Below are 19,286 nucleotides of genomic sequence, written 5' to 3'. Positions count from 1 at the left end.
AATATCCATCATCTTCATTGTCATCATCTTAATCACCACTATCTTGACCAATAAATTGAGGCTAATATACCAATATCTGGATAAAGACAACGTCATATCCGCTCTTTTGAATACTGAATATAATGTTCAAAAATATTACATTTTCTCACCTAGGGTGTGGAAGTCTCTTTCTTACTTAATTAGGTAATTGACAATTATTTAGCATGATACAAAGCTTTTATGTCCAACTTACCCTGACATTCGGGAAATGAGTGAGAGAAATTTCCAGAGCTTGTGCAGTTAACGGATGACGGTCCGATCAGCTCATAACCGGTTGAACAAGAAAAGGTACATTCTTCTTCATAGTTTACTTGACTGCCAGGTGTACAAGAGGAGTTTACTTTGTCTGCCAGTGAAGTAACAGCGCACATCACAACTAATTTGAAAGAAATAAATCAGTACGAGTGTCAGCAACTAACAAAAACCATCTAAGTTATGTCCCTTCCTGAAGGCAGGTAATATCGAATCACTGTCGATTGTTTAAAGACCTCAACGCATGAAACTTTCCATTTGCCTTTAATGACGGAAATAACATTTCATTTTCAGTATATCTATAAACGATTGTTTTCCAATCACGATACTCCCACAAGTTCTCATCGAGATACAAGGTCTTTGGCCAATAGAGCACAGCTCTTTACTGTCATAAAATAAGTTCTTCCAAAAGAATATTGCGTTTGCACATGTAACGGAAGACAGATAGATTACATCTTACCCCAATCCTAGGTTATCGGCAAAAAAAGCAGAACATTTCGTCTTTCATGTATTGTATTCCCAAAAATTCTTTCCGAGATTCTGGAGCTTTGAATGAATGGATAATGGTTTTTTCACTTTCTTTACTTACTCTGACATTGGGGAAATGCATCCGAGAAATTTCCGGAGCTTGTGCATGTGACAGAGGATTGGCCTGTCAGATTGTAACCAGTCGGACAAGAGAATGTGCATGCTTGGTTCAAGCCAACCTCTTCACCAGGTGTACAAGACGAATTGACGTTTTCTCCAAATTCAGAAACCTCACAAGTAACTGACCAGTCGAAACAAAAATTGATGATGTCAGAAATCAAGATCTTTAGGAAATGGTCGTTTATTCTAACAAACATTGATCATTGGCAACTGAGCAACGCTGACGCTACCATCATGAACAGAAAAACATCAGCGGTAATATAAGACAATTATCTACATAATCTAGGTGGCTCTTACATTGCGAACTGTATTACCCGGACATTAGCTCCAGATTCTTAAAAGTACTTATAGCATTCAAGGAAGTCGTCAGGCCGGGTACCCATTAACCTCATCTGGGCTGATTGCAACACAACGAGGACCGATATCCCACTATAGGAAATAATGCCGTAGTTGGGAATTGAACTCACGCCCATCTGTTTCAAAAGTGAGAGTCAGAAGGTCTGGACCACGTCGCTTCATGCCTATATCACTACAATCATGCCAATAGTATAAATACTTTGATTACCACGCAAGAATCACAACGTACCCCGATATTATCCCCTATAATCACTGTAATAATATCCATCATCTTCATTGTCATCATCTTAATCACCACTATCTTGACCAATAAATTGAGGCTAGTATACCAATATCTGGATAAAGACAACGTCATATCCGCTCTTTTAAATACTGAATATACTGTTCAAAAAATTTAAATTTTCTCACCTAGGGTGTGGAAGTCTCTTTCTTACTTAATTAGGTAATTGACAATTATTTAGCATGGTACAAAGCCTTTATGTCCAACTTACCCTGACATTCGGGAAATGAGTGAGAGAAATTTCCAGAGCTTGTGCAGTTAACGGATGACGGTCCGATCAGCTCATAACCGGTTGGACAAGAAAAGGTACATTCTTCTTCATAGTTTACTTGACTGCCAGGTGTACAAGAGGAGTTTACTTTGTCTGCCAGTGAAGTAACAGCGCACATCACAACTAATTTGAAAGAAATAAATCAGTACGAGTGTCAGCAACTAACAAAAACCATCTAAGTTATGTCCCTTCCTGAAGGCAGGTAATATCGAATCACTGTCGATTTTTTAAAGACCTCAACGCATGAAACTTTCCATTTGCCTTTAATGACGGAAATAACATTTCATTTTCAGTATATCTATAAAGATTGTTTTCCAATCACGATACTCCCACAAGTTCTCATCGAGATACAACGCCTTTGGCCAATAGAGCACAGCTCTTTACTGTCATAAAATAAGTTCTTCCAAAAGAATATTGCGTTTGCACATGTAACGGAAGACAGATAGATTAGATCTTACCCCAATCTTAGGTTATCGGCAAAAAAAGCAGAACATTTCGTCTTTCATGTATTGTATTCCCAAAAATTCTTTCCGAGATTCGGGAGCTTTGAATGAATGGATAATGGTTTTTTCACTTTCTTTACTTACTCTGACATTGGGGAATGCATCCGAGAAATTTCCGGAGCTTGTGCATGTGACAGAGGATTGGCCTGTCAGATTGTAACCAGTCGGACAAGAGAATGTGCATGCTTGGTTCAAGCCAACCTCTTCACCAGGTGTACAAGACGAATTGACGTTTTCTCCAAATTCAGAAACCTCACAAGTAACTGACCAGTCGAAACAAAAATTGATGATGTCAGAAATCAAGATCTTTAGGAAATGGTCGTTTATTCTAACAAACATTGATCATTGGCAACTGAGCAACGCTGACGCTACCATCATGAACAGAAAAACATCAGCGGTAATATAAGACAATTATCTACATAATCTAGGTGGCTCTTACATTGCGAACTGTATTACCCGGACATTAGCTCCAGATTCTTAAAAGTACTTATAGCATTCAAGGAAGTCGTCAGGCCGGGTACCCATTAACCTCATCTGGGCTGATTGCAACACAACGAGGACCGATATCCCACTATAGGAAATAATGCCGTAGTTGGGAATTGAACTCACGCCCATCTGTTTCAAAAGTGAGAGTCAGAAGGTCTGGACCACGTCGCTTCATGCCTATATCACTACAATCATGCCAATAGTATAAATACTTTGATTACCACGCAAGAATCACAACGTACCCCGATATTATCCCCTATAATCACTGTAATAATATCCATCATCTTCATTGTCATCATCTTAATCACCACTATCTTGACCAATAAATTGAGGCTAGTATACCAATATCTGGATAAAGACAACGTCATATCCGCTCTTTTAAATACTGAATATACTGTTCAAAAAATTAAATTTTCTCACCTAGGGTGTGGAAGTCTCTTTCTTACTTAATTAGGTAATTGACAATTATTTAGCATGGTACAAAGCCTTTATGTCCAACTTACCCTGACATTCGGGAAATGAGTTAGAGAAATTTCCAGAGCTTGTGCAGTTAACGGATGACGGTCCGATCAGCTCATAACCGGTTGGACAAGAAAAGGTACATTCTTCTTCATAGTTTACTTGACTGCCAGGTGTACAAGAGGAGTTTACTTTGTCTGCCAGTGAAGTAACAGCGCACATCACAACTAATTTGAAAGAAATAAATCAGTACGAGTGTCAGCAACTAACAAAAACCATCTAAGTTATGTCCCTTCCTGAAGGCAGGTAATATCGAATCACTGTCGATTTTTTAAAGACCTCAACGCATGAAACTTTCCATTTGCCTTTAATGACGGAAATAACATTTCATTTTCAGTATATCTATAAAGATTGTTTTCCAATCACGATACTCCCACAAGTTCTCATCGAGATACAACGCCTTTGGCCAATAGAGCACAGCTCTTTACTGTCATAAAATAAGTTCTTCCAAAAGAATATTGCGTTTGCACATGTAACGGAAGACAGATAGATTAGATCTTACCCCAATCTTAGGTTATCGGCAAAAAAAGCAGAACATTTCGTCTTTCATGTATTGTATTCCCAAAAATTCTTTCCGAGATTCGGGAGCTTTGAATGAATGGATAATGGTTTTTTCACTTTCTTTACTTACTCTGACATTGGGGGAATGCATCCGAGAAATTTCCGGAGCTTGTGCATGTGACAGAGGATTGGCCTGTCAGATTGTAACCAGTCGGACAAGAGAATGTGCATGCTTGGTTCAAGCCAACCTCTTCACCAGGTGTACAAGACGAATTGACGTTTTCTCCAAATTCAGAAACCTCACAAGTAACTGACCAGTCGAAACAAAAATTGATGATGTCAGAAATCAAGATCTTTAGGAAATGGTCGTTTATTCTAACAAACATTGATCATTGGCAACTGAGCAACGCTGACGCTACCATCATGAACAGAAAAACATCAGCGGTAATATAAGACAATTATCTACATAATCTAGGTGGCTCTTACATTGCGAACTGTATTACCCGGACATTAGCTCCAGATTCTTAAAAGTACTTATAGCATTCAAGGAAGTCGTCAGGCCGGGTACCCATTAACCTCATCTGGGCTGATTGCAACACAACGAGGACCGATATCCCACTATAGGAAATAATGCCGTAGTTGGGAATTGAACTCACGCCCATCTGTTTCAAAAGTGAGAGTCAGAAGGTCTGGACCACGTCGCTTCATGCCTATATCACTACAATCATGCCAATAGTATAAATACTTTGATTACCACGCAAGAATCACAACGTACCCCCTATATTATCCCCTATAATCACTGTAATAATATCCATCATCTTCATTGTCATCATCTTAATCACCACTATCTTGACCAATAAATTGAGGCTAGTATACCAATATCTGGATAAAGACAACGTCATATCCGCTCTTTTAAATACTGAATATACTGTTCAAAAAATTTAAATTTTCTCACCTAGGGTGTGGAAGTCTCTTTCTTACTTAATTAGGTAATTGACAATTATTTAGCATGGTACAAAGCCTTTATGTCCAACTTACCCTGACATTCGGGAAATGAGTTAGAGAAATTTCCAGAGCTTGTGCAGTTAACGGATGACGGTCCGATCAGCTCATAACCGGTTGGACAAGAAAAGGTACATTCTTCTTCATAGTTTACTTGACTGCCAGGTGTACAAGAGGAGTTTACTTTGTCTGCCAGTGAAGTAACAGCGCACATCACAACTAATTTGAAAGAAATAAATCAGTACGAGTGTCAGCAACTAACAAAAACCATCTAAGTTATGTCCCTTCCTGAAGGCAGGTAATATCGAATCACTGTCGATTTTTTAAAGACCTCAACGCATGAAACTTTCCATTTGCCTTTAATGACGGAAATAACATTTCATTTTCAGTATATCTATAAAGATTGTTTTCCAATCACGATACTCCCACAAGTTCTCATCGAGATACAACGTCTTTGGCCAATAGAGCACAGCTCTTTACTGTCATAAAATAAGTTCTTCCAAAAGAATATTGCGTTTGCACATGTAACGGAAGACAGATAGATTAGATCTTACCCCAATCCTAGGTTATCGGCAAAAAAACAGAACATTTCGTCTTTTATGTATTGTATTCCCAAAAATTCTTTCCGAGATTCCGGAGCTTTGAATGAATGGATAATGTTTTTTCACTTTCTTTACTTACTCTGACATTGGGGAAATGCATCCGAGAAATTTCCGGAGCTTGTGCATGTGACAGAGGATTGGCCTGTCAGATTGTAACCAGTCGGACAAGAGAATGTGCATGCTTGGTTCAAGCCAACCTCTTCACCAGGTGTACAAGACGAATTGACGTTTTCTCCAAATTCAGAAACCTCACAAGTAACTGACCAGTCGAAACAAAAATTGATGATGTCAGAAATCAAGATCTTTAAGAAATGGTCGTTTATTGTAACAAACATTGATCATTGGCAACTGAGCAACGCTGACGCTACCATCATGAACAGAAAAACATCAGCGGTAATATAAGACAATTATGAAGTGACAATTATCTACATGATCTAGGTGGCTCTTACATTGCGAACTGTATTACCCGGACATTAGCTCCAGATTCTTAAAAGTACTTATAGCATTCAAGGAAGTCGTCAGGCCGGGTACAGCATTCAAGGAAGTCGTCAGGCCGGGTACCCATTAACCTCATCTGGGCTGATTGCAACACAACGAGGACCGATATCCCACTTTAGGAAATAATGCCTTAGTTGGGAATTGAACTCACGCCCATCTGTTTCAAAAGTGAGAGTCAGAAGGTCTGGACCACGTCGCTTCATGCCTATATCACTACAATCATGCCAATAGTATAAATACTTTGACTACCACGCAAGAATCACAACGTACCCCCTATATTATCCCCTATAATCACTGTAATAATATCCATCATCTTCATTATCATCATCTTAATCACCACTATCATCACCCATAAATTGAGGCTAATATACCAATATCTGGATAAAGACAACGTCATATCCGTTCTTTTGAATTCTGAATATAATGTTCAAAATATTAAATTTTCTCACTTAGGGTGTGCAAGTCTCTTTCTTACTTAATTAGGTAATTGACAATTATTTAGCATGGTACAAAGCCTTTATGTCCAACTTACCCTGACATTCGGGAAATGAGTTAGAGAAATTTCCAGAGCTTGTGCAGTTAACGGATGACGGTCCGATCAGCTCATAACCGGTTGGACAAGAAAAGGTACATTCTTCTTCATAGTTTACTTGACTGCCAGGTGTACAAGAGGAGTTTACTTTGTCTGCCAGTGAAGTAACAGCGCACATCACAACTAATTTGAAAGAAATAAATCAGTACGAGTGTCAGCAACTAACAAAAACCATCTAAGTTATGTCCCTTCCTGAAGGCAGGTAATATCGAATCACTGTCGATTTTTTAAAGACCTCAACGCATGAAACTTTCCATTTGCCTTTAATGACGGAAATAACATTTCATTTTCAGTATATCTATAAAGATTGTTTTCCAATCACGATACTCCCACAAGTTCTCATCGAGATACAACGTCTTTGGCCAATAGAGCACAGCTCTTTACTGTCATAAAATAAGTTCTTCCAAAAGAATATTGCGTTTGCACATGTAGCGGAAGACAGATAGATTAGATCTTTCCCCAATCCTAGGTTATCGGCAAAAAACAGAACATTTCGTCTTTTATGTATTGTATTCCCAAAAATTCTTTCCGAGATTCTGGATCTTTGAATGAATGGATAATGTTTTTTCACTTTCTTTACTTACTCTGACATTGGGGAAATACATCCGAAAAATTTCCGGAGCTTGTGCATGTGACAGAGGATTGGCCTGTCAGATTGTAACCAGTCGGACAAGAGAATGTGCATGCTTGGTTCAAGCCAACCTCTTCACCAGGTGTACAAGACGAACTGACGTTTTCTCCAAATTCAGAAACCTCACAAGTAACTGACCAGTCGAAACAAAAATTGATGATGTCAGAAATCAAGATCTTTAGGAAATGGTCGTTTATTCTAACAAACATTGATCATTGGCAACTGAGCAACGCTGACGCTACCATCATGAACAGAAAAACATCAGCGGTAATATAAGACAATTATCTACATAATCTAGGTGGCTCTTACATTGCGAACTGTATTACCCGGACATTAGCTCCAGATTCTTAAAAGTACTTATAGCATTCAAGGAAGTCGTCAGGCCGGGTACCCATTAACCTCATCTGGGCTGATTGCAACACAACGAGGACCGATATCCCACTATAGGAAATAATGCCGTAGTTGGGAATTGAACTCACGCCCATCTGTTTCAAAAGTGAGAGTCAGAAGGTCTGGACCACGTCGCTTCATGCCTATATCACTACAATCATGCCAATAGTATAAATACTTTGATTACCACGCAAGAATCACAACGTACCCCCTATATTATCCCCTATAATCACTGTAATAATATCCATCATCTTCATTATCATCATCTTAATCACCACTATCATCACCACAAATTGAGGCTAATATACCAATATCTGGATAAAGACAACGTCATATCCGCTCTTTTGAATACTGAATATAATGTTCAAAATATTAAATTTTCTCACTTAGGGTGTGCAAGTCTCTTTCTTACTTAATTAAGTAATTGACAATTATTTAGCATGGTACAAAGCCTTTATGTCCAACTTACCCTGACATTCGGGAAATGAGTTAGAGAAATTTCCAGAGCTTGTGCAGTTAACGGATGACGGTCCGATCAGCTCATAACCGGTTGGACAAGAAAAGGTACATTCTTCTTCATAGTTTACTTGACTGCCAGGTGTACAAGAGGAGTTTACTTTGTCTGCCAGTGAAGTAACAGCGCACATCACAACTAATTTGAAAGAAATAAATCAGTACGAGTGTCAGCAACTAACAAAAACCATCTAAGTTATGTCCCTTCCTGAAGGCAGGTAATATCGAATCACTTTCGATTTTTTAAAGACCTCAACGCATGAAACTTTCCATTTGCCTTTAATGACGGAAATAACATTTCATTTTCAGTATATCTATAAAGATTGTTTTCCAATCACGATACTCCCACAAGTTCTCATCGAGATACAACGTCTTTGGCCAATAGAGCACAGCTCTTTACTGTCATAAAATAAGTTCTTCCAAAAGAATATTGCGTTTGCACATGTAACGGAAGACAGATAGACTAGATCTTACCCCAATCCTAGGTTATCGGCAAAAAAACAGAACATTTCGTCTTTCATGTATTGTATTCCCAAAAATTCTTTCCGAGATTCGGGAGCTTTGAATGAATGGATAATGGTTTTTTCACTTTCTTTACTTACTCTGACATTGGGGGAATGCATCCGAGAAATTTCCGGAGCTTGTGCATGTGACAGAGGATTGGCCTGTCAGATTGTAACCAGTCGGACAAGAGAATGTGCATGCTTGGTTCAAGCCAACCTCTTCACCAGGTGTACAAGACGAATTGACGTTTTCTCCAAATTCAGAAACCTCACAAGTAACTGACCAGTCGAAACAAAAATTGATGATGTCAGAAATCAAGATCTTTAAGAAATGGTCGTTTATTGTAACAAACATTGATCATTGGCAACTGAGCAACGCTGACGCTACCATCATGAACAGAAAAACATCAGCGGTAATATAAGACAATTATGAAGTGACAATTATCTACATGATCTAGGTGGCTCTTACATTGCGAACTGTATTACCCGGACATTAGCTCCAGATTCTTAAAAGTACTTATAGCATTCAAGGAAGTCGTCAGGCCGGGTACAGCATTCAAGGAAGTCGTCAGGCCGGGTACCCATTAACCTCATCTGGGCTGATTGCAACACAACGAGGACCGATATCCCACTTTAGGAAATAATGCCTTAGTTGGGAATTGAACTCACGCCCATCTGTTTCAAAAGTGAGAGTCAGAAGGTCTGGACCACGTCGCTTCATGCCTATATCACTACAATCATGCCAATAGTATAAATACTTTGACTACCACGCAAGAATCACAACGTACCCCCTATATTATCCCCTATAATCACTGTAATAATATCCATCATCTTCATTGTCATCATCTTAATCACCACTGTCATCACCCAAAAATTGAGGCTAATATACCAATATCTGGATAAAGACAACGTCATATCCGCTCTTTTGAATACTGAATATAATGTTCAAAATATTAAATTTTCTCACTTAGGGTGTGGAAGTCTCTTTCTTACTTAATTAGGTAATTGACAATTATTTAGCATGGTACAAAGCCTTTATGTCCAACTTACCCTGACATTCGGGAAATGAGTTAGAGAAATTTCCAGAGCTTGTGCAGTTAACGGATGACGGTCCGATCAGCTCATAACCGGTTGGACAAGAAAAGGTACATTCTTCTTCATAGTTTACTTGACTGCCAGGTGTACAAGAGGAGTTTACTTTGTCTGCCAGTGAAGTAACAGCGCACATCACAACTAATTTGAAAGAAATAAATCAGTACGAGTGTCAGCAACTAACAAAAACCATCTAAGTTATGTCCCTTCCTGAAGGCAGGTAATATCGAATCACTGTCGATTTTTTAAAGACCTCAACGCATGAAACTTTCCATTTGCCTTTAATGACGGAAATAACATTTCATTTTCAGTATATCTGTAAAGATTGTTTTCCAATCACGATACTCCCACAAGTTCTCATCGAGATACAACGTCTTTGGCCAATAGAGCACAGCTCTTTACTGTCATAAAATAAGTTCTTCCAAAAGAATATTGCGTTTGCACATGTAACGGAAGACAGATGGGTTAGATCTTACCCCAATCCTAGGTTATCGGCAAAAAAACAGAACATTTCGTCTTTTATGTATTGTATTCCCAAAAATTCTTTCCGAGATTCCCGAGCTTTGATTGAATGGATAATGTTTTTTCACTTTCTTTACTTACTCTGACATTGGGAAATGCATCCGAGAAATTTCCGGAGCTTGTGCATGTGACAGAGGATTGGCCTGTCAGATTGTAACCAGTCGGACAAGAGAATGTGCATGCTTGGTTCAAGCCAACCTCTTCACCAGGTGTACAAGACGAATTGACGTTTTCTCCAAATTCAGAAACCTCACAAGTAACTGACCAGTCGAAACAAAAATTGATGATGTCAGAAATCAAGATCTTTAGGAAATGGTCGTTTATTCTAACAAACATTGATCATTGGCAACTGAGCAACGCTGACGCTACCATCATGAAGAGAAAAACATCAGCGGTAATATAAGACAATTATCTACATAATCTAGGTGGCTCTTACATTGCGAACTGTATTACCCGACATTAGCTCCAGATTCTTAAAAGTACTTATAGCATTCAAGGAAGTCGTCAGGCCGGGTACCCATTAACCTCATCTGGGCTGATTGCAACACAACGAGGACCGATATCCCACTATAGGAAATAATGCCTTAGTTGGGAATTGAACTCACGCCCATCTGTTTCAAAAGTGAGAGTCAGAAGGTCTGGACCACGTCGCTTCATGCCTATATCACTACAATCATGCCAATAGTATAAATACTTTGATTACCACGCAAGAATCACAACGTACCCCCTATATTATCCCCTATAATCACTGTAATAATATCCATCATCTTCATTATCATCATCTAATCATCACTATATCACCCACAAATTGAGGCTAATATACCAATATCTGGATAAAGACAACGTCATATCCGCTCTTTTGAATACTGAATATAATGTTCAAAATATTAAATTTTCTCACTTAGGGTGTGCAAGTCTCTTTCTTACTTAATTCGTAATTGACAATTATTTAGCATGGTACAAAGCCTTTATGTCCAACTTACCCTGACATTCGGGAAATGAGTTAGAGAAATTTCCAGAGCTTGTGCAGTTAACGGATGACGGTCCGATCAGCTCATAACCGGTTGGACAAGAAAAGGTACATTCTTCTTCATAGTTTACTTGATTGCCAGGTGTACAAGAGGAGTTTACTTTGTCTGCCAGTGAAGTAACAGCGCACATCACAACTAATTTGAAAGAAATAAATCAGTACGAGTGTCAGCAACTAACAAAAACCATCTAAGTTATGTCCCTTCCTGAAGGCAGGTAATATCGAATCACTGTCGATTTTTTAAAGACCTCAACGCATGAAACTTTCCATTTGCCTTTAATGACGGAAATAACATTTCATTTTCAGTATATCTATAAAGATTGTTTTCCAATCACGATACTCCCACAAGTTCTCATCGAGATACAACGTCTTTGGCCAATAGAGCACAGCTCTTTACTGTCATAAAATAAGTTCTTCCAAAAGAATATTGCGTTTGCACATGTAACGGAAGACAGATGGGTTAGATCTTACCCCAATCCTAGGTTATCGGCAAAAAAACAGAACATTTCGTCTTTTATGTATTGTATTCCCAAAAATTCTTTCCGAGATTCCGGATCTTTGAATGAATGGATAATGTTTTTTCACTTTCTTTACTTACTCTGACATTGGGGAAATGCATCCGAGAAATTTCCGGAGCTTGTGCATGTGACAGAGGATTGGCCTGTCAGAATGTAACCAGTCGGACAAGAGAATGTGCATGCTTGGTTCAAGCCAACCTCTTCACCAGGTGTACAAGACGAATTGACGTTTTCTCCAAATTCAGAAACCTCACAAGTAACTGACCAGTCGAAACAAAAATTGATGATGTCAGAAATCAAGATCTTTAGGAAATGGTCGTTTATTCTAACAAACATTGATCATTGGCAACTGAGCAACGCTGACGCTACCATCATGAAGAGAAAAACATCAGCGGTAATATAAGACAATTATCTACATAATCTAGGTGGCTCTTACATTGCGAACTGTATTACCCGGACATTAGCTCCAGATTCTTAAAAGTACTTATAGCATTCAAGGAAGTCGTCAGGCCGGGTACCCATTAACCTCATCTGGGCTGATTGCAACACAACGAGGACCGATATCCCACTATAGGAAATAATGCCGTAGTTGGGAATTGAACTCACGCCCATCTGTTTCAAAAGTGAGAGTCAGAAGGTCTGGACCACGTCGCTTCATGCCTATATCACTACAATCATGCCAATAGTATAAATACTTTGATTACCACGCAAGAATCACAACGTACCCCCTATATTATCCCCTATAATCACTGTAATAATATCCATCATCTTCATTATCATCATCTTAATCACCACTATCATCACCCACAAATTGAGGCTAATATACCAATATCTGGATAAAGACAACGTCATATCCGCTCTTTTGAATACTGAATATAATGTTCAAAATATTAAATTTTCTCACTTAGGGTGTGCAAGTCTCTTTCTTACTTAATTAAGTAATTGACAATTATTTAGCATGGTACAAAGCCTTTATGTCCAACTTACCCTGACATTCGGGAAATGAGTTAGAGAAATTTCCAGAGCTTGTGCAGTTAACGGATGACGGTCCGATCAGCTCATAACCGGTTGGACAAGAAAAGGTACATTCTTCTTCATAGTTTACTTGATTGCCAGGTGTACAAGAGGAGTTTACTTTGTCTGCCAGTGAAGTAACAGCGCACATCACAACTAATTTGAAAGAAATAAATCAGTACGAGTGTCAGCAACTAACAAAAACCATCTAAGTTATGTCCCTTCCTGAAGGCAGGTAATATCGAATCACTGTCGATTTTTTAAAGACCTCAACGCATGAAACTTTCCATTTGCCTTTAATGACGGAAATAACATTTCATTTTCAGTATATCTATAAAGATTGTTTTCCAATCACGATACTCCCACAAGTTCTCATCGAGATACAACGTCTTTGGCCAATAGAGCACAGCTCTTTACTGTCATAAAATAAGTTCTTCCAAAAGAATATTGCGTTTGCACATGTAACGGAAGACAGATGGTTAGATCTTACCCCAATCCTAGGTTATCGGCAAAAAAACAGAACATTTCGTCTTTTATGTATTGTATTCCCAAAAATTCTTTCCGAGATTCCCGAGCTTTGATTGAATGGATAATATTTTTTCACTTTCTTTACTTACTCTGACATTGGGAAATGCATCCGAGAAATTTCCGGAGCTTGTGCATGTGACAGAGGATTGGCCTGTCAGAATGTAACCAGTCGGACAAGAGAATGTGCATGCTTGGTTCAAGCCAACCTCTTCACCAGGTGTACAAGACGAATTGACGTTTTCTCCAAATTCAGAAACCTCACAAGTAACTGACCAGTCGAAACAAAAATTGATGATGTCAGAAATCAAGATCTTTAGGAAATGGTCGTTTATTCTAACAAACATTGATCATTGGCAACTGAGCAACGCTGACGCTACCATCATGAAGAGAAAAACATCAGCGGTAATATAAGACAATTATCTACATAATCTAGGTGGCTCTTACATTGCGAACTGTATTACCCGGACATTAGCTCCAGATTCTTAAAAGTACTTATAGCATTCAAGGAAGTCGTCAGGCCGGGTACCCATTAACCTCATCTGGGCTGATTGCAACACAACGAGGACCGATATCCCACTATAGGAAATAATGCCGTAGTTGGGAATTGAACTCACGCCCATCCGTTTCAAAAGTGAGAGTCAGAAGGTCTGGACCATGTCGCTTCATGCCTATATCACTACAATCATGCCAATAGTATAAATACTTTGATTACCACGCAAGAATCACAACGTACCCCCTATATTATCCCCTATAATCACTGTAATAATATCCATCATCTTCATTATCATCATCTTAATCACCACTATCATCACCCACAAATTGAGGCTAATATACCAATATCTGGATAAAGACAACGTCATATCCGCTCTTTTGAATACTGAATATAATGTTCAAAATATTAAATTTTCTCACTTAGGGTGTGCAAGTCTCTTTCTTACTTAATTAAGTAATTGACAATTATTTAGCATGGTACAAAACCTTTATGTCCAACTTACCCTGACATTCGGGAAATGAGTTAGAGAAATTTCCAGAGCTTGTGCAGTTAACGGATGACGGTCCGATCAGCTCATAACCGGTTGGACAAGAAAAGGTACATTCTTCTTCATAGTTTACTTGATTGCCAGGTGTACAAGAGGAGTTTACTTTGTCTGCCAGTGAAGTAACAGCGCACATCACAACTAATTTGAAAGAAATAAATCAGTACGAGTGTCAGCAACTAACAAAAACCATCTAAGTTATGTCCCTTCCTGAAGGCAGGTAATATCGAATCACTGTCGATTTTTTAAAGACCTCAACGCATGAAACTTTCCATTTGCCTTTAATGACGAAAATAACATTTCATTTTCAGTATATCTATAAAGATTGTTTTCCAATCACGATACTCCCACAAGTTCTCATCGAGATACAACGTCTTTGGCCAATAGAGCACAGCTCTTTACTGTCATAAAATAAGTTCTTCCAAAAGAATATTGCGTTTGCACATGTAACGGAAGACAGATGGGTTAGATCTTACCCCAATCCTAGGTTATCGGCAAAAAAACAGAACATTTCGTCTTTTATGTATTGTATTCCCAAAAATTCTTTCCGAGATTCCCGAGCTTTGATTGAATGGATAATGTTTTTTCACTTTCTTTACTTACTCTGACATTGGGGAAATGCATCCGAGAAATTTCCGGAGCTTGTGCATGTGACAGAGGATTGGCCTGTCAGAATGTAACCAGTCGGACAAGAGAATGTGCATGCTTGGTTCAAGCCAACCTCTTCACCAGGTGTACAAGACGAATTGACGTTTTCTCCAAATTCAGAAACCTCACAAGTAACTGACCAGTCGAAACAAAAATTGATGATGTCAGAAATCAAGATCTTTAGGAAATGGTCGTTTATTCTAACAAACATTGATCATTGGCAACTGAGCAACGCTGACGCTACCATCATGAAGAGAAAAACATCAGCGGTAATATAAGACAATTATCTACATAATCTAGGTGGCTCTTACATTGCGAACTGTATTACCCGGACATTAGCTCCAGATTCTTAAAAGTACTTATAGCATTCAAGGAAGTCGTCAGGCCGGGTACCCATTAACCTCATCTGGGCTGATTGCAACACAACGAGGACCGATATCCCACTATAGGAAATAATGCCGTAGTTGGGAATTGAACTCACGCCCATCTGTTTCAAAAGTGAGAGTCAGAAGGTCTGGACCACGTCGCTTCATGCCTATATCACTACAATCATGCCAATAGTATAAATACTTTGATTACCACGCAAGAATCACAACGTACCCCCTATATTATCCCCTATAATCACTGTAATAATATCCATCATCTTCATTATCATCATCTTAATCACCACTATCATCACCCACAAATTGAGGCTAATATACCAATATCTGGATAAAGACAACGTCATATCCGTTCTTTTGAACACTGAATATAATGTTCAAAATATTAAATTTTCTCACCTAGGGTGTGCAAGTCTCTTTCTTACTTAATTAGGTAATTGACAATTATTTAGCATGGTACAAAGCCTTTATGTCCAACTTACCCTGACATTCGGGAAATGAGTTAGAGAAATTTCCAGAGCTTGTGCAGTTAACGGATGACGGTCCGATCAGCTCATAACCGTTGGACAAGAAAAGGTACATTCTTCTTCATAGTTTACTTGATTGCCAGGTGTACAAGAGGAGTTTACTTTGTCTGCCAGTGAAGTAACAGCGCACATCACAACTAATTTGAAAGAAATAAATCAGTACGAGTGTCAGCAACTAACAAAAACCATCTAAGTTATGTCCCTTCCTGAAGGCAGGTAATATCGAATCACTGTCGATTTTTTAAAGACCTCAACGCATGAAACTTTCCATTTGCCTTTAATGACGGAAATAACATTTCATTTTCAGTATATCTATAAAGATTGTTTTCCAATCACGATACTCCCACAAGTTCTCATCGAGATACAACGTCTTTGGCCAATAGAGCACAGCTCTTTACTGTCATAAAATAAGTTCTTCCAAAAGAATATTGCGTTTGCACATGTAACGGAAGACAGATAGATTAGATCTTACCCCAATCCTAGGTTATCGGCAAAAAAACAGAACATTTCGTCTTTTATGTATTGTATTCCCAAAAATTCTTTCCGAGATTCCGGATCTTTGAATGAATGGATAATGTTTTTTCACTTTCTTTACTTACTCTGACATTGGGAAATGCATCCGAGAAATTTCCGGAGCTTGTGCATGTGACAGAGGATTGGCCTGTCAGATTGTAACCAGTCGGACAAGAGAATGTGCATGCTTGGTTCAAGCCAACCTCTTCACCAGGTGTACAAGACGAATTGACGTTTTCTCCAAATTCAGAAACCTCACAAGTAACTGACCAGTCGAAACAAAAATTGATGATGTCAGAAATCAAGATCTTTAGGAAATGGTCGTTTATTCTAACAAACATTGATCATTGGCAACTGAGCAACGCTGACGCTACCATCATGAACAGAAAAACATCAGCGGTAATATAAGACAATTATCTACATAATCTAGGTGGCTCTTACATTGCGAACTGTATTACCCGGACATTAGCTCCAGATTCTTAAAAGTACTTATAGCATTCAAGGAAGTCGTCAGGCCGGGTACCCATTAACCTCATCTGGGCTGATTGCAACACAACGAGGACCGATATCCCACTATAGGAAATAATGCCGTAGTTGGGAATTGAACTCACGCCCATCTGTTTCAAAAGTGAGAGTCAGAAGGTCTGGACCACGTCGCTTCATGCCTATATCACTACAATCATGCCAATAGTATAAATACTTTGACTACCACGCAAGAATCACAACGTACCCCCTATATTATCCCCTATAATCACTGTAATAATATCCATCATCTTCATTATCATCATCTTAATCACCACTATCATCACGAATAAATTGAGGTTAATATACCAATATCTGGATAAAGACAACGTCATATCCGCTCTTTGAATACTGAATATAATGTTCAAAATATTAAATTTTCTCACTTAGGGTGTGCAAGTCTCTTTCTTACTTAATTAGGTAATTGACAATTATTTAGCATGGTACAAAGCCTTTATGTCCAACTTACCCTGACATTCGGGAAATGAGTTAGAGAAATTTCCAGAGCTTGTGCAGTTAACGGATGACGGTCCGATCAGCTCATAACCGGTTGGACAAGAAAAGGTACATTCTTCTTCATAGTTTACTTGACTGCCAGGTGTACAAGAGGAGTTTACTTTGTCTGCCAGTGAAGTAACAGCGCACATCACAACTAATTTGAAAGAAATAAATCAGTACGAGTGTCAGCAACTAACAAAAACCATCTAAGTTATGTCCCTTCCTGAAGGCAGGTAATATCGAATCACTTTCGATTTTTTAAAGACCTCAACGCATGAAACTTTCCATTTGCCTTTAATGACGGAAATAACATTTCATTTTCAGTATATCTATAAAGATTGTTTTCCAATCACGATACTCCCACAAGTTCTCATCGAGATACAACGTCTTTGGCCAATAGAGCACAGCTCTTTACTGTCATAAAATAAGTTCTTCCAAAAGAATATTGCGTTTGCACATGTAACGGAAGACAGATAGACTAGATCTTACCCCAATCCTAGGTTATCGGCAAAAAAACAGAACATTTCGTCTTTTATGTATTGTATTCCCAAAAATTCTTTCCGAGATTCCGGATCTTTGAATGAATGGATAATGTTTTTTCACTTTCTTTACTTACTCTGACATTGTGGAAATGCATCCGAGAAATTTCCGGAGCTTGTGCATGTGACAGAGGATTGGCCTGTCAGATTGTAACCAGTCGGACAAGAGAATGTGCATGCTTGGTTCAAGCCAACCTCTTCACCAGGTGTACAAGACGAATTGACGTTTTCTCCAAATTCAGAAACATCACAAGTAACTGACCAGTCGAAACAAAAATTGATGATGTCAGAAATCAAGATCTTTAGGAAATGGTCGTTTATTCTAACAAACATTGATCATTGGCAACTGAGCAACGCTGACGCTACCATCATGAACAGAAAAACATCAGCGGTAATATAAGACAATTATCTACATAATCTAGGTGGCTCTTACATTGCGAACTGTATTACCCGGACATTAGCTCCAGATTCTTAAAAGTACTTATAGCATTCAAGGAAGTCCTCAGGCCGGTACCCATTAACCTCATCTGGACTGATTGCAACACAACGAGGACCGATATCCCACTATAGGAAATAATGCCTTAGTTGGGAAATGAACTCACGCCCATCTGTTTCAAAAGTGAGAGTCAGAAGGTCTGGACCACGTCGCTTCATGCCTATATCACTACAATCATGCCAATAGTATAAATACTTTGATTACCACGCAAGAATCACAACGTACCCCCTATATTATCCCCTATAATCACTGTAATAATATCCATCATCTTCATTGTCATCATCTTAATCACCACTATCTTGACCAATAAATTGAGGCTAGTATACCAATATCTGGATAAAGACAACGTCATATCCGCTCTTTTAAATACTGAATATACTGTTCAAAAAATTTAAATTTTCTCACCTAGGGTGTGGAAGTCTCTTTCTTACTTAATTAGGTAATTGACAATTATTTAGCATGGTACAAAGCCTTTATGTCCAACTTACCCTGACATTCGGGAAATGAGTTAGAGAAATTTCCAGAGCTTGTGCAGTTAACGGATGACGGTCCGATCAGCTCATAACCGGTTGGACAAGAAAAGGTACATTCTTCTTCATAGTTTACTTGACTGCCAGGTGTACAAGAGGAGTTTACTTTGTCTGCCAGTGAAGTAACAGCGCACATCACAACTAATTTGAAAGAAATAAATCAGTACGAGTGTCAGCAACTAACAAAAACCATCTAAGTTATGTCCCTTCCTGAAGGCAGGTAATATCGAATCACTGTCGATTTTTTAAAGACCTCAACGCATGAAACTTTCCATTTGCCTTTAATGACGAAAATAATATTTCAT

General features: G+C 38.5%; 1 protein-coding gene across 1 annotated transcript in view; it reads right to left on the bottom strand.

The window, feature by feature from the left end:
• Positions 1 to 160: 160 nt before the first annotated feature.
• Positions 161 to 19,286, bottom strand: part of LOC121406274 (sushi, von Willebrand factor type A, EGF and pentraxin domain-containing protein 1-like) — a 44,806-nt gene continuing 25,680 nt past the window's right edge. Inside the window, 25 exon segments of the mRNA XM_041597292.1 lie at positions 161 to 415; positions 881 to 1,060; positions 1,788 to 1,970; positions 2,435 to 2,444; positions 2,447 to 2,613; positions 3,340 to 3,522; positions 3,987 to 4,166; positions 4,895 to 5,077; positions 5,540 to 5,719; positions 6,491 to 6,673; positions 7,135 to 7,314; positions 8,041 to 8,223; positions 8,687 to 8,866; positions 9,638 to 9,820; positions 11,185 to 11,367; positions 11,830 to 12,009; positions 12,737 to 12,919; positions 13,377 to 13,559; positions 14,287 to 14,469; positions 14,932 to 15,111; positions 15,839 to 15,942; positions 16,356 to 16,362; positions 16,479 to 16,661; positions 17,388 to 17,570; positions 18,940 to 19,122. Of these exon segments, the coding sequence (XP_041453226.1) occupies positions 195 to 415; positions 881 to 1,060; positions 1,788 to 1,970; positions 2,435 to 2,444; positions 2,447 to 2,613; positions 3,340 to 3,522; positions 3,987 to 4,166; positions 4,895 to 5,077; positions 5,540 to 5,719; positions 6,491 to 6,673; positions 7,135 to 7,314; positions 8,041 to 8,223; positions 8,687 to 8,866; positions 9,638 to 9,820; positions 11,185 to 11,367; positions 11,830 to 12,009; positions 12,737 to 12,919; positions 13,377 to 13,559; positions 14,287 to 14,469; positions 14,932 to 15,111; positions 15,839 to 15,942; positions 16,356 to 16,362; positions 16,479 to 16,661; positions 17,388 to 17,570; positions 18,940 to 19,122 (4,148 nt within the window). The 3' untranslated portion in view covers positions 161 to 194.

This window comes from Lytechinus variegatus, chromosome 19 (assembly GCF_018143015.1).
Source record: "Lytechinus variegatus isolate NC3 chromosome 19, Lvar_3.0, whole genome shotgun sequence".
Classification (NCBI taxonomy): domain Eukaryota; kingdom Metazoa; phylum Echinodermata; class Echinoidea; order Temnopleuroida; family Toxopneustidae; genus Lytechinus; species Lytechinus variegatus.
This window is presented reverse-complemented; position numbering and strand designations above follow the sequence as displayed.